The sequence below is a fragment of the Mesitornis unicolor genome, unplaced genomic scaffold (genome assembly GCF_000695765.1).
Source record: "Mesitornis unicolor isolate BGI_N332 unplaced genomic scaffold, ASM69576v1 scaffold19782, whole genome shotgun sequence".
Lineage (NCBI taxonomy): Eukaryota > Metazoa > Chordata > Aves > Mesitornithiformes > Mesitornithidae > Mesitornis > Mesitornis unicolor.
This window is the reverse complement of record NW_010170139.1, coordinates 11,343-26,306: the sequence shown is the minus strand read 5'-3', so window position 1 is coordinate 26,306 and position 14,964 is coordinate 11,343. Positions and strand designations below refer to the sequence as shown.

Below are 14,964 nucleotides of genomic sequence, written 5' to 3'. Positions count from 1 at the left end.
GGGGGCAGTCCTGGCACCACCAGGGCCAGAAACTTGTTGGGTTTTTCTCAGGTCTTTAGTAGAGTGGGTGCATCTGCCACAACTGGTTTAAAAGCTGGTCAGTTGAGCTACTCCCCAAATTTCCCCACTCTCAAATTCAGCACTAATGGCAATACCCTATGAACACTCTTTGTATGTGTTCTTGTCTACCAGAAAGCAGCAGCACTGTAGTGCAGTAAAACACAGTACAACACTGTTACTTATCATGTGCTTCATTTTCATAACAAGCATTGCTTTGAGAGATTGTAACACCTTAAAAAGGCCTAGTTGGCTTTATGTCAGTCTCTAAGCAGGCTCTATGTCTGCTAAGCTTTAATTCCCCTTTCTGAAATATTTGAAATTATGATACTTAAAACAGACAAAAAGGAAAAGGAAAAAATAAAGGAATTAAAATACTTGCTTTAATTTTTCCAAGTTCTCACATCAGTGGGAAACCTAACAAGGAGATGCATTCAGCCTCTAGAGAGAGATCATGTTACCCAGACCTGCTAGTTGTAAGTGACAAAACTGCATTTCTCTTCACCCAGCACAAGTGTAGCTACAGCTACACATGGTCGCGCCTGTTCATTGCCTGCTGAAGCCTTGAGCATGTGGGTTTTTCATGCAGTATGAAAGGTGTACTCCCTTTATGGCCAGTGTTCTGCAAACCAGAAAAATCTAGTGTTAGGGCTGCCCATGTAGGATCAGTGCTGCAGAGTGGAAGCACTCACTTTGACAGTTCAAATGTGTTTAAAACATACTCTCAGGTTAATTTATACTTCTGGGCATTATTGTTGGTCTTCTCACAGCCAGCATGGACTCCTTACAAATGCATGTTGTCTGCACGCTGGCAGACATGCAAGTGTGTGTGCTGACACCTGATTTGGATCAGCTGTGCTCTGCTGGGTGATGGGGCTATGTACAGACTTGATGCTGCTGTACAGCGGGATGGGGCAAGGCTGGGGTGGCGAACAGAGGGATGCTCGTGCTGAACTAAAGCATTCCAGCCCCTAAACCAGCAGCACACACCTTATAGCCCATGCTCAGTGATACTAGAGCTATGGTGAACTCCCAGTCAAGACACCTGTGGGAATCTCTGGAGCAGGAAGGGTGTAGTTCTGTGCCTCACTTGCTTGTTCCCCTATGACACCCTCAGTAATTTAGCCCTGGACCTAACTAGTGCAGGCACACAGAGCGCTCCCTAGTCTTGAGTCACCCAGATGGTATGCCATTCAAGAATCAGGCATGTCTCTGCTCTGCATCTGCACACTTGAGGAAGAAAGGAGAGCACTATTGTCACTGAGCTTGCCACACTGCCATTTTTCATGGGCACTGCATGAAAAAAGTAGTTAGGAAATAAGTTGTTGCCTGTTACCCGTGCAACAGACACAATTTATCCTAAAGACAGACTGACACCTCCCCTGCCCAAATCTTTGTATTTTCTGCTGAATGATGCTTCTAGAAGGAAAGATTGTCCCTACTGAAATTTTCTTTCCAGCTGGATTCTATTGAGGTATAAGGTACAACACAAAGGCACTTCTGAACATTCTGTGAAAGTCACTTTATTGCAAAATGAGTACCATAAGCTAGAAAATTCACATAGTTCAAATCTTGAAAGAAATGTACAAACAATGTTTCATTTGTAGATGGGACAACATGAGCTACAAACGGAGAGCAAGACTGGCCAACTGGTTGAGGGGTGGTCAGCTTGTAAAATGTGAGTGGAGAGTACTCCAGCACTCGTATTATGCATGGTATTGTTTCATTTCAAAGGACCACACAACATGAAATACTTCATTACTTTCACCTAGTATATTCTGACACCTGTAGGGGGTTTTTGTTTACCTGAGGTTTCTGCTATTTAGGCTGTAAAGGATAAGCATCTTGTAAACAATGCGGTTGGATTATGGGGTTGATAGATGACAGTATTGTGACCTTCCTCCTGAACAGGCTGTTAAAAACAACAGATAAGGGTCTAGGCTCTGATAGGCAGAGATCTCATAGCTTCAGAGCTTTGGGAAATTAATAATCTTTTCAACTTAGAACTGTTTCAAAGTAACTTGAATATAGAAAAGCCACTCCATGGAGGCATCTTTTGCTTTGAGCTTTTTATACTATTTACTTTGGATACATTCACTTCAAAATCAAAAAGGAAGTAATATCAAGGGATGCTTTCATGGACCTTTGTTTCCAAACTCAAACATTACAAAGTGTGCACGGTCACAATACAAATTCTGGCTCTGCCATTGCCTCACTAAATGAGTTCCAAGGTCTTAATTTCTCTCTTAATTTCTATCATCTGGAAAATTGTAATAATATTTCCTTACTTCAGAGAAGTGCTGTAAAAATTATTTAGTAAAATGTTTGCTCAGGGTTCAGAAAATACTAAGCATTAGGTATTATAAATTACATGCTAATTTCTCTTAAGCTGCAGTAAAGCGTGAGTGAAGTGCTTTGTAGGAAATTCTCACTGTGCGCTTCTGTCGTTAATTGTGGATATCTACATAAGAGTGTCGTACAGTAAAAGAATCACTCATAGCTTAGCGTCTTCTTTTTAAACTATCGGAGGAAGGAGCCAGGCTCTTCTCTGTGATGTCCAGTGACAGGACAAGGGGCAATGGGAGCAAGCTGGAGCATAGGAGGTTCAACCTGAACATGAGGAAAAACTTTTTCACTGTGAGGGTGACAGAGCACTGGACCAGGCTGCCCAGAGAGGTTGTGGAGTCTCCTTCTCTGGAGACATTCAAAACCCGCCTGGACACGTTTCTGTGTGACCCAGTCTAGGTGATCCTGCTCTGGCAGGGGGGTTGGACTGGATGATCTTTTGAGGTCCCTTCCAACTCCTAATATTCTGTGATTCTGTGAAACATGACACTGATTATGAAGAAATCCAATTGTATGTCAAGTAGCAGTTCCTATGCTTAGAAAAAAATTTATAAAATCTGTAAGAATTAGTTATTGCTACTTCTTGCTTTTCAAACTTCAGTTGAGAAAGCTTGTGCAGAACTCTCCCTGCAGTTAAGGACTATGACAGAAACTGGTGGCAGAAACTGATTCAGGAAATTCTTTCCTGCAGCTCCAGCTCAGCAAACACTGAGCAGGGGACCATATCCTTCCTCATTAAGACAGCATTTAAGCATGTAATTAACTTGCAGAATGTGCTCCATTGTCAAAAGCACATGGATAAATACTGTCTTGGAAAAGGACCATAAATAGATGTAACTTGTCAGTGTCCCTTAGACGCATTATTTGGATTCACGTGACACCTCAATCAACCCTCATAGAGTTGTGTCTGTTAGCTAGTTGTGACTGATCTTGTGCTACTGACCACTCTAACGGTCTGTCTTTCCATACTATATGCTTATTTTACAATATATGCAAAAGTATCTAAAAAGCATCCCCTTCCTTCCCAAGCCTTCACGCGATGTGGCTGATCAGGAGTCATCCCCAGGTTTTCATTCAGTGATCTTGTGTAAATGCTTTTCTGCATGCTGTCCAGAAAGCACACATGCTGCCTTGTGAGAGATTTCTGATTTCATAGGTGTTGAATACCCCATCAATTCTGGCTTGCAGCATGAAACTCTTCCTTGGTCAAAGTATTTAGTCCTTAGGTGCTTTGTGACGAAGTCTGGGCATCGTATTTCCTAAAACTGTGGTTACGAAAAGATTCCCTGCAATGAAATGGATCCATAAATAAAGTTCGCAAATGAAAAAGAATCCAAGAAATATCTACCTTGTGAAAAGGAGCAGCTGACAAATCATCAGCTGAAATGTGTTATGTGTAGGCAGGTCAGAGGCATATTTCTTCTTCCACTCCCACACCCACTGGACATGGTGTGGCTTTGTGAAGAAGTATATGTTCATAAGTAAAGAATGTTTCCAGTATCTTTTTATTAGGGTGAGGGGCAAGACTTCTCTAACGATGCACTAAAATTCCATAAATTCCCCACCCCAGGAATAAGCAGCTTGAGAAACACAGTTAATACTACATTAAGCTCCAGTGGAAGTCAGCAGACTTCTCTAATCAAGCATGAAGTTGTTAGCATATATTATGGCCTGTTTTTAGCTGCTAGTAAAACTGCCTTTCTTCCTTGCAAAAATGGCATATTTTTGTATAGCTACAACAGATAACCCTGCCCTAACTGTACCTTGTGCTATGAACTTTCACTATAGGTTTGTACAGCTCTGGGATCTTCCTCTCAATCATGGGCCTGAGGTTCTCCTTCAGCCTCCCGTAGTTCTTTTTGAGCTCTTGCTGATATTCCCGCTGGTCAGCAGTAATAAGACGTTTGTTTTTCTCCACTGCTTCACCACACCTAGGCAAAAGGAAAGAAAAAAAAGCATGACATGTATAACCTACTTCTGTTATACTCATTAATTTTGTGTTAGGTGATCTGAATGGCCAAGGATCCAGGTCCTCTGGGCTAGACATTCCTCTGATAACTTGTCAAGTCCACAGTGATAATGAACTAATAAGACACCCCTGTAATTTCCAAGCACACAAATTGAGGTGATATTTTAAAGACATTAGAAATCCATATGGGAGCTAATAAAAAAACAAATTTAATGACTGAAGAATACCAAGCTACCTGCCTACTTACTGTAAATAGATGCAGTGACAATAGCAGAAAGTAGAGGCTGTATCTTCTGCATATGGCTGATTTTTATTTAACTCAAACTTATCTTTCAGCAATTATGTTTTGTTTGGACTGAGATTAATACTGAGTTTTATTAATATTTGAGTATGCTTGTTAAGGTTTACAAGCCTATCTAAAGCAAAGGTTAATGAGTATCTACCACTACCAATGTGTCTGCTTGACAGATAAGGTCAAATGTTTTCTTATGAACAGCTTCCTACATAAAAATGTCAATTTATTACAAATAAAATGAAGGCAATAATCTGAAATGTTGGATTTCTGGAAAATGACAGAAGAGAAATCAAATTGAAGATCTTAATTTCTACATAATTAGTTTGAAGTGTTAAAATTTGCTCCTATTTGGGATGCAAAGCCTACCAAAGCATTGACCATGAAGCAGAGATAACAAGTCCAGACCAAGCATCTAAATCACAGGATGGGAGGATTCCTGACGCTAACCTGCATAATTAATTACGCAATCATATTGTCGTTGCATTATTGTGATTATTTGCTTTATTCATGCAATTCAGCACTTCAATTTTGTATTACTGACCTCATTATAAACTCTTTGAAGCACAGCCTCAGCTTGTTGTGATGTCGATAAAGTTTGGGGTCTGCCGGAATTTCAGCCAGGAACACTTGGGCTACCTCTAGCGGTCCCTTGTAGGAATAACAAAGGAAAATGTCAAAAACGCTTAGAGTGAAAACAAGACCACACGTTTAGTTAACACTTTGTGATATTTCATGAGCTTTTCTCCTTTCTTCTGCCAATTTTTCCTTTGGCAAACACGCTTTTGCCCACCATATTTTATTCTCTTGTGTTTTTATTTCTCCTCCAACCCCACAAAAACCAGAACAAACAAATTCTACTCAGCAAAGAAGAGCTAGGAGAGAAGGCTCTTCTGCCAAACCAGCTTGTATGCGTGGCATTTATAAGACCCTAAGGGATCTTTTAATCAGCCCAGCACAGAAAAGGACGCCGCTTTCCAAAGCTTAAAATGTGTTACTTCAGACTATAGGTTTTGGCTGATGAAGAATCTGGAGAACTGAGAAAGGCATAGAACTTGCTGAAAGGCAAAGACATCAAGCTCTGTGAAATTGTGGATAATGCCAAGTTTTCTCTCAGATACGTCTTCATTCTTTAATTTTATTTTTTTAATTGCCTTTTCTTGTTAGCAGGCATATTTATGTCATAATCATTGCATCTCAACTCTCTTTTGAGGTACTCAGATCTTGACTTTATGTATTTTCTGTGAAACTCTGAGTCTGTGGTGGTCCCACAGTAGAACTGTTATTATTATTCCCATTCTCCAAGGATACACCTGGAGTGAACAATACAGCTGAGATGGCTAGAGCGTGCTAGAAATGCAAAATCTTTGGATGCATTCACAAGGCTCCTGTGAGTTTCTGCATCTACAACTAAGACAGCAGTTTCACGCACACTTTCACCAAAAGCATATATAATGCACAGCATATGATGAGTAAATATCAAGGGATGAAGTTTAAATGCACATTGTGAATAGATGTGTCTGACTACTGACCAGCTGACCTTTTCCAGTGCAAGAGATGAGAGCAGAAAGAGAGCACAATGAGAAAAGTATACAGAAACTCTCCATGTGGCTTATTTGGATCACTTACCTGATTTACAGTGGCTCCAACTGAGCCTTGCAAAACCATCTGGAGCATTTTGGCATCTGGTGGTTCTTGGTTGGTGGCTGCAGTTAGCTCCTGTGTTTTTTTCTGCATATCTTCAATAGCCACTTCAATTGGGGTTAAAATAAACTAAAGGAAATGGAAGAAAAGATGCTTCATTACCTGAATCATGCATGCAGTTGACCTGTTCTAAATCTGAAAATACCACTATCACTCTCCTGTGCCAAAAACAGTAGTTGTGAAGTCCAAGAAGACCATTCAGTCTAAATCTAATCTTGGTAGTTGCTGCATCTGATTCAAAGTTCTTCGGCATCTTATAATTTGTAAGAATAGGATGTGGATTTGACTCCCAGTTCACATAAATTCATTATTATTCTAAGTTACAGACTTCATGTCTAAACTAGTTTTGCATTTTCTACTATTGTAAAGCTTCCTTTTTTCTAAACTAGCTCTGAGCCCAATTTAGTTCTTTGTGTGTACTTTATCAGCTAGAAGTACAGCCACAAGTAGAGCTTTACACATCCTCCTACACAGCATTATAACTGGGAAGCTGAAAGAAGAATGTATACTCACTTCTCAATAGCAAATACCCACCTTGCATTTGTCTACCCATTCTATGCCATTCCTATTTATGAGAGTAACACAACTGAGTAATTCAGCTTTCTTTTTTTCTGACAAGCACAGAATCTGAAAATCTTCCCACCTAGTGACTCCTGCACCCTCTGAAAAATTAGATCTGTCCTCGAAACCCTTACCTCTTCTTTTTGGATGACATTGATTCTAGTTTTGATGTAGGGGAAAGCATGCATTGTGGTTAGGATGGTGTTCCTCTTGTATTGCTCACTAAGCTCTCCTCTGGGGCGCCCATCCATAGTGAAAGGCGTAGTGTACATGAACCGGCAGAGGTTGAAGTTCTTCTCAAAATAGGTTACCCTGTCTTTCATCTCATACTCATCAAAATACGGCTCCACGAAAGTAATTTGTATGTATGCCTGAGAAAAGAGGGAAGAACCATTACAGTACTTTACAACCCGAGAAGTGTAAAAGGAATGGCATATGTGAAATATCCCATCATTCACATTGGCTAAGCATGGTCTGGAAGAGCACAGAGCTGCAAATACTTCAGGGCTTCCTTCTCTTCCTCAGAGCTAACAAAATCTGCCTCTGGGTAGGACACAAATTAACCCTGAGGATCAGAGCCAGAGTGGAGACCAAGGAACAGAACTTTTAATTTCTACTCGGTGACAAACTACCAAACTGGGCCTTTCACAGAACCTTTAAGGACATCCTTGGGCACAGAAATACAGTAGTTTTTTTTGGTGCCTTAATGTTTGAGCAAAAATTTTTCAAGGATATCCTTGTCTCTTACTTTCTGTGACAAAGCATTCAACACACTCAGTTGTACATTCCCTACCTTATTGGGATCCAGCTTTCTTTTGTCTATGGGAGCAGAGTCCTTAATCACTTCCACAGCATCCTCCCCAAAACACTGGCCATAAAATCCCTGGAAAGGAAACAGAATTATCCTGGAGTGTTTTTAGACCTTAAAGCACTGCTAATGATCTGTACACCTCTAGGAGAAAGGAGGAACCATGACAATTTCTGCACTCTGTACAGTGAGTATATTGCTTCATGAACCACAGCTGGCCGGAGTAATGCATCTTCTGACAAAGACCAGTGTGAGTTGCTCACAAAAAAGCAGAACTTGAGGTGAAGTGATCAGAAGGGAACATTGCAGTTCCATTAAAAAGCTGAAAAGATACAAAAGCAAATATCTGGCACACTCAAATCAAATCATTCAATACATTACAGGCCTGCCCGTAAGAGACATGGCCTCCAGAGGATGGATCGCTTCCATCATTATGCTGCAGAAAGGGCTACAGTGGAAAAGAAACAATCTATGGTACAAATCAGTTTTTTACTGATTTTTATATGGCAATAATACTATTAGAACTGAGTGGGTTCATTAGAAAGTATAACATAACATTGGAGATCATATTGACACAGTGTTTTTTTCTTTACCTCTAATCTGTGAGAAATCTCAGGTAGTTTAGTAATTGCAGGCTCCTTATAAACAAATTCCTGTTCATCCAAGTCCCCAAATTTGGATCCATAGAAACCAACACGGAAGTAAGTTCCAAACATTCGCTTTTGACCCTAATTGATAAAAAGAAAGAGGAAATTTACAATTACTTATTTTTTTATGTCAATGTTGTAGTATTTTATGCCCTTTTCCCCAATTATGTATAGGATAACCCACTAATCCTACATTTTCCCTATTTCAGAGCCAGTTCTATGTATCATCAGTGCTGATGGATCAGAACCACATGTTCATGAAAGCAAGCATACAAATTAAGAGGACATTTGACTGAAATCTAACTTCAAATTTAGGCCAATCATGAAATTACTTTTGCAAAACAAAATAACTTATTTTTTAAAATTCCATTGGATACATGTTAATAAAATTAAAATTATTCAATAAAAACCAAAAAGAATTTGGAACCAACTAGACTCAGCAATAAGATTCTTTAGGAGAAAAAGAAGGAAAGGCACAGTATGAGCACTGAGAATTTAGCCAGACTTTGGTATTTCTTGACAACAAAGTTATTTTTCTTAAATAGATGTGGCCAGGTAGATTCACGCATGTTCTTATTCTAAGTTTGACCTGTTCAGCTAAACCAGTTTTATATTGAACTCTGCTTTTTCCTACAGAGAGGACAAAGCCTCTTTTCAGTGTAGACTGCTCTTTGTAGGTAGGCCAAAGCAGATGGAAACTTCTGTTAGAAAAAGGAAATGGCTCTATTTCACATGAACAGTTTTATTATCACCAGTCTCAAACAAACAGTGCAACCTAGCAACGTGTCTTGCTAGTAGTGCTTTCCTTACGTGTACCTTATTAATAATGCTGTCAAAGGCCTTCTGTAGCTTGCTGTGCGTCAAAGTAAGTTTCCTGAAGTCTCGATGTGCTTCCAGTATGGGGATGACAATTTTGTACACCTCGTTCACAGTTTCATACAGTCCTCCCTTGTGTACAAAAAAAAACCCATAAAAAAAAACAGAAGAAAAGAAATGAGTCCTCATGTACTCCAAAAAGCAACTAGATCTCCATTAATGGGATAAATAAATACCCCATAAATGGGATAAATAAAGGGGATTTATGGGACTCATCTTTTAATGTGTTATGTTGCTTGTTTTAGCTTTCTAAAAACTAGTAATAGTAAATGGGTTGTTCTGAGCTGCAAAAAACAAACTGGATCTAATTTGGATCCCAAGCCCACATTCCTGTGTAAGGTACATGGTTTCCACTTAGGGTCTAGAAAAGCTGGAAATACAGGTGAGCAGAAAGAAATGGATTTGTTTAGCATGTATGGTTCAGGGAAACCAGAGCTCCATCTGGACAAAAGTTTAAGCAAGATCTTTTTCTCAAATGTACTATGCCTAAAGGCTTTGTTCATGCCTGAGACAAATACTTTCTGCTGATACTGCCTGCAGTCTGCAGAGTAGAGGGGTATATATGACTGAGCTAGGCTACCTGAAAAGCCTGGCTTAGCCAATCTGGCAGAGGCAGGGCTATGTCAGCCATAGGATGTGTCTCGATCTCTTGTCTGCAGTGAGGCAGATCTTTGGAGCCTTGGTTTAGCTGTAATTTGTTACCTCATGTGCAGGAAAGTAACCTATGGATTTGGCCCAAATAGCCCCACCCTGTCTCCCGCTGATTTTGGCCCTCACTCACCGTGCTGAAGAGTTCTGCTGCTTGTTCCAGCAGCCCTACCAGACCACTTTCTGAGAAATACCTCCCAGAACATATTCCATCTTCATCTGGAGACAAAACATCATCTGAAACAGCAGATTCCTCCAGCACATTGGATGAAATGTTCTAAAATAGATCAGAGAAAAGAAATCAGAAACCTAGACCAATAGTTTGTCATAAAGATTGAGGCAGAGTTTCAACATATTTACATGATGGGAAGATGAATGAGATTATACAAGTACAGCCAGGGAATAGATGGTTAAATCTCATTTAGAAGTGAGTGTAACATCATGTATCTCCACCAATGGCAGACTAGGAGTTTCACTACAAGAACCCTAAGCTAACTTTCTTGGCTCAGGTTTAGAAGGTGGACTTCTGTAGGTTGGAAACTGCCCTCTCTCTGGTTGTTGCATTTCCACAAAGCTGCAATGAGCTCAACCTCCTATGCTGTCACAAGCAATGTGCCCTTCCTGCTGCTGGTTCCTGGAGGTGGGAAATTCCAAGCTGGACCTCCTGCCACCTGCTTGAGGAAGTTAAACTTCCAAGTTCTTGATTTGACTTTTGCAGGAAGAGAAGTAGGACATAGACAATATTGCTCTAAAAACTGCAATAATTGAATGATGCTTCTAATTTCAGCCTCTGCTGTATTACACCTTGATCCTGCAGAATTTACTCAGTTTCTTGTTAGAGTCATTGATCTTATTGTGTATTTAAATAAAACTTGGTAAAATACGCAGTGTCAGTCACTTTTTGAGATTTTATACCACGAAATAACATGTCTACAGTTCCTCAGGATCCCTTTGAAAAATGACACCGGGTATAGTCAACATTAAAAAACTTACAATACATAGAAATACATGTAAATAAACATTAAAATATGTGTACATACAGTATGGAACAAGCATATGCAACTTTGAACAGCAGCAGAAATGCTAAGCTTCAATTTGCTAGTAATTAAAAAGAGTTAAATTAGTGTCATAGTGTCTCACTTCAGCAGACACTCGCAATGACAATCTGTCTGAGTGCAGGATAGATGCCAGCTGGCTAGCTATCCAAGTCCTTAAAGACATCTTTATAAAATGGCAGAGACACTGAGGGCTGCTACTATGGATCAGATTTCAGATAAAGAATTGGCGCCACACATCACTAGCAACATGGGACTTTCCCTCTTGGGTTTTGTGGATGTATTTATTTCTCCGTGTGTGAAATTGACTTCAACCATGCTGCCGTCACAGTGCCTAGTCTGCACATCACATCAGGTCCACTGAAAGGGTGAGCACAGAGCGCAGGACAGCATTTGCAAGAGTTAAGAATATATTTGAGTTTCACCCAGAGGGAAAACCACAGTATGTCTTTGCACACCCATGTCACTTTTTACCTACCAGTCTCATTGAAGATTGTGACTTGAACCATAGTTAGCCTTCTCTGCACATACCTAGGGCAACTCATACAACCCATGTTGCAGCTCAATAACTGGTTTCCTATTTCTATAACTGTAGCCATTAAAGATTGCTTTTACAGAATGGCATGTGGCCTTTGGTGGCTTTTTATTTTTTCTTCTCCATAGCAAAAGAGTCCAGAGGAGTGATTTATTTATGAAAATAATCAAGAAAGTCACAGACAGAAATTGTCCCTTCTTTGCTTTTCAACCTGTAATAACTACTGTCAGGCATGTATTTCCAAGTTTTATAGTTCATGTACTTTAGTAGGAGAGAGCCTGCATTATGTATTCCTGGTGCTTGCCTGATCTTTTGCAAAGTGGACACGCCTCACCCACCTTTTGCCCTGATCTACCGTTCATATTGAAGAATTTTATGTCTTTCATGTAATAAAGACTATACACAAGTTATCATGTATATTATCAGCAAATATTTCAGACCTCACCAGCCTAGTTTTCTTTAAGAAAAAGAAACACTTGTGTGAGCTCAAGGGGCTTCACTGTGATCCCTAGCCCTTATCACCATGGTAGACATGGCCAGGGTAGCCTACAACCTGGATCCCCAAAACACAGTTGCATTAGGCTACTACTGAGCCCAGGCTAATTAGCCTTGTGCCTCAGCAAGTAAACACAGACACTAAGTCCTTGTTTGTACTAATATGAAGTGGCTTTAAAGTCAGTCCATGTGCAATTCACACTGTCTCTAGGACCACCTTATCACTTTCAAAAGGGATTTAGTGTAAACATGAATTAAGCTTGAAGAGAACTTCACTGAAAGCGATCCTGTTCTGATCTCAAGGAATAGCTTTGATTGCACAGAGGGAAGCATATACAGTTTCATCTGCCATAGTATAAGGAAAAGTGTACTGACTCTACTGACAATTAGTTTTCTGTTTGCTAACAGAGTCACTGTAGAAGACCTAGGTCAACTGACTTAATCCTTTGCTGCCTCATTTTACTCATCAGCAAAAAGTGAATAACACTTCTCATCCCAGTTAATCTTTTTATTGCACATATTATTATCACCCTCGATTCCACAACTAAATATATACCACTAGTATTAGTTAATTTCTTATCTGAGCTAAATGAAGAAATGGATACACAAAGAGTCAGTGAGTGCGATCTGTAACTCCAAGCAAAACTGAAACAGTCTGAGTTGTGTTTCACTCTTTAACGAGATCTTCACAGATGCTACAAAACGTAAAACTGTTTGTAAAGAACAGGATCTCTTCTCTTGAAAGGCTTTGTAAAAATTAAAAGCATTATAATAGTTAATTATTGTTACTGAGCAAAGTGAAATTCAGAATCATGCTGTCAAATAAAGAATTGTGCAATTTGGTTTCTGGTCATTAAGGCATTTCATTACCTCTCCTATGCAGCAACTGTTCCTTTGGCAAATATGTATTTACACAAGCATTTTGATGAGAGAGATTGATTTGTTGCTTTTAAACTTCTAAGTTTTTGTTTGGATAGTGCCTTGTAGAAGAAACATCAGTTCTCTAAAATAAATAGAAACATACTCATTCATAGCAATCTGCATAATCTGGGAGCAATGGAAGGAGGAATTGCATTAGGGCCAACTATGCAAGATTACAAGCATTCAAGGCAGCATGGAAGCAGGATGACATTAGGAAGGGAATGCAGATTTCACTTGTATTTAAATGATTACAGTATGTAACAAGTAGGGAGAAAAGAAGAAAATAGAAGCAATGAATGGAAGTTAGAAGTTAGGAAGTATACAAAACTTAGAAGGGATGCAAAATGGCAGAAGTATAGATCCATGGCCAGAAGTTTAGCCAGTAGAAAGACTATATACAGTTACCTTAGAAGAATTTAAGAATAACACCAATCTATCACCTGATTGCTAAGGTGGAATTCCAAGCACTACCACATACTAAAGTCAATGCAAAATGTCAAGTGGTTCAATTCTGAAGGGAAAATAAAAATCCAGGTGGTATGGTTATTTACTATGCTGAAGGGAAAAAAACTCTAGGGTGGTATGGTTATATCAAGGGATGATGAATGTACCAACTACTAGTGTTGGCCATTTCAAAATCACCTGGACCATGAAATGTTCTCCTCAACAGTTAAACAAAAGGGTATTCAGGCAGTGAATACTGAGTTGCCATATGTTTTAGAAAACTGTGAAGGTTACAGAGGAGGAAATATTCTTTGGGGACAAGATGAGCAGACAGTGTCAGGTTTGTCAGTCTGCATCCAGGACAAAGTGGTGGAAACACTCTCTAAATCAACAGTGGTCTTCAAGAATAATGACAAAGGAGGAATCATCAACATGTGAATATTTTAAGGGTTCAGCTATTTCTACTTTTAATAATGTGTCGAAAAAAGCAGCAAAATGACTGAATTTGCATATGAACTCAGCTCAGTTATGGGAAACCAAAATGGCATAATCTGGTAAATTACATATGAATATCTGCATTTCAAAATGTCTAACTAACGAAAAAAAGAGTTATGCTTTCATCTATGTGATGCAGAAAAGAAGGGTGAAAAACAAAACCCAAGAATACTCTCTGGAAAAGATCAATGTATTACTGTGTAAAGACCTCAACCAGTGGAGTCTTTGGAGAGATAAACAGAGATATTTCCCAGGCTTAAAGAATTTATGGGACATTTTTACTTGACTGTGATGTGAATCCATATAGACTATGGAGATTGCCTCATTCATCAATCAAAAGGGTGTCAGTTAGTAACTGGAGGACAGTCAAAGGATTGGAGAACATGCCTAAAAGAACTGAGTAACTCCAAATACCTAGATCATGAGAAAAAAGTTTGAAAGATGCATCTGTCACAGTTGATAAGTAACAGATCTAAGAAAAGACAGGTGAAAATAGAGGGGTTCTACTTAGCAAACAAGAGATCACAATATCCAATTGCTGGAAAGAGAAGCTAGAGACAGCCAGATGCTAAAGTATCAGTTTTCATCAGTAAGCATAAATCATCACAACAGCATACCAATAGTGGTGATGGATACTCTGCCATTTTAACTTTTCCTCCCCATACATGCACTTCTACTCTGCTTAATGCAAGAAGGAATACACACACCAGAACAGGTCATCCCAGTCTTATGCTGTCAGAACTTGGGAGCCTTTTCTTACCTGAAAGCTGACACTCCCCACTGGGAGATAGTTTCGATCTTCAAGCATGCTGAGGTACTCTGCCACCAGTGCTGCAGCATGGACCAGACACATGGCTGCCTCTGTGTAGCACTTCCTCTTGGTGTGCTTCTCTGCCATGTTCTGCAGCCAAGTCAGTCTCAAGTCGGGTGATGTCTGGTATCCTTTGGCAATTCTAACAACACAGGGCAGAAAGGTGTGAATGATCACTTCCTCTCAAATAACAGAAAGAATAGTTATAATTCTCCACCTGGGTTGAATTGAAGGAGACATCTCTGCCTTTATTCTGTATAATTCACTAAACACAGGGGTTATGAGGAGAGTAAAACTGCT

The 14,964-nt window shown here is 39.6% G+C and overlaps 2 protein-coding genes across 2 annotated transcripts in view; one reads left to right on the top strand and one right to left on the bottom strand.

Moving 5' to 3' along the window:
• The window catches only part of LOC104536868 (COBW domain-containing protein 2-like), a 5,883-nt gene extending 5,665 nt beyond the window's left edge, over positions 1-218 (top strand). The window contains exon 5 of the mRNA XM_010179602.1: positions 193-218. Within this exon, the coding sequence (XP_010177904.1) occupies positions 193-218 (26 nt within the window). The remainder of the gene's footprint in view (positions 1-192) is intronic.
• Positions 219-3,483: 3,265 nt separating this feature from the next.
• The window catches only part of LOC104536867 (dedicator of cytokinesis protein 8-like), a gene marked incomplete at its 5' end in the record, with an annotated part of 21,458 nt that continues 9,977 nt past the window's right edge, over positions 3,484-14,964 (bottom strand). Inside the window, 10 exons of the mRNA XM_010179601.1 lie at positions 3,484-3,689; positions 4,167-4,334; positions 5,209-5,315; positions 6,294-6,437; positions 7,064-7,300; positions 7,723-7,812; positions 8,331-8,465; positions 9,201-9,332; positions 10,042-10,185; positions 14,614-14,806. Coding sequence (XP_010177903.1) covers positions 3,626-3,689; positions 4,167-4,334; positions 5,209-5,315; positions 6,294-6,437; positions 7,064-7,300; positions 7,723-7,812; positions 8,331-8,465; positions 9,201-9,332; positions 10,042-10,185; positions 14,614-14,806 — 1,414 coding nt within the window. The remainder of the gene's footprint in view (positions 3,690-4,166; positions 4,335-5,208; positions 5,316-6,293; positions 6,438-7,063; positions 7,301-7,722; positions 7,813-8,330; positions 8,466-9,200; positions 9,333-10,041; positions 10,186-14,613; positions 14,807-14,964) is intronic.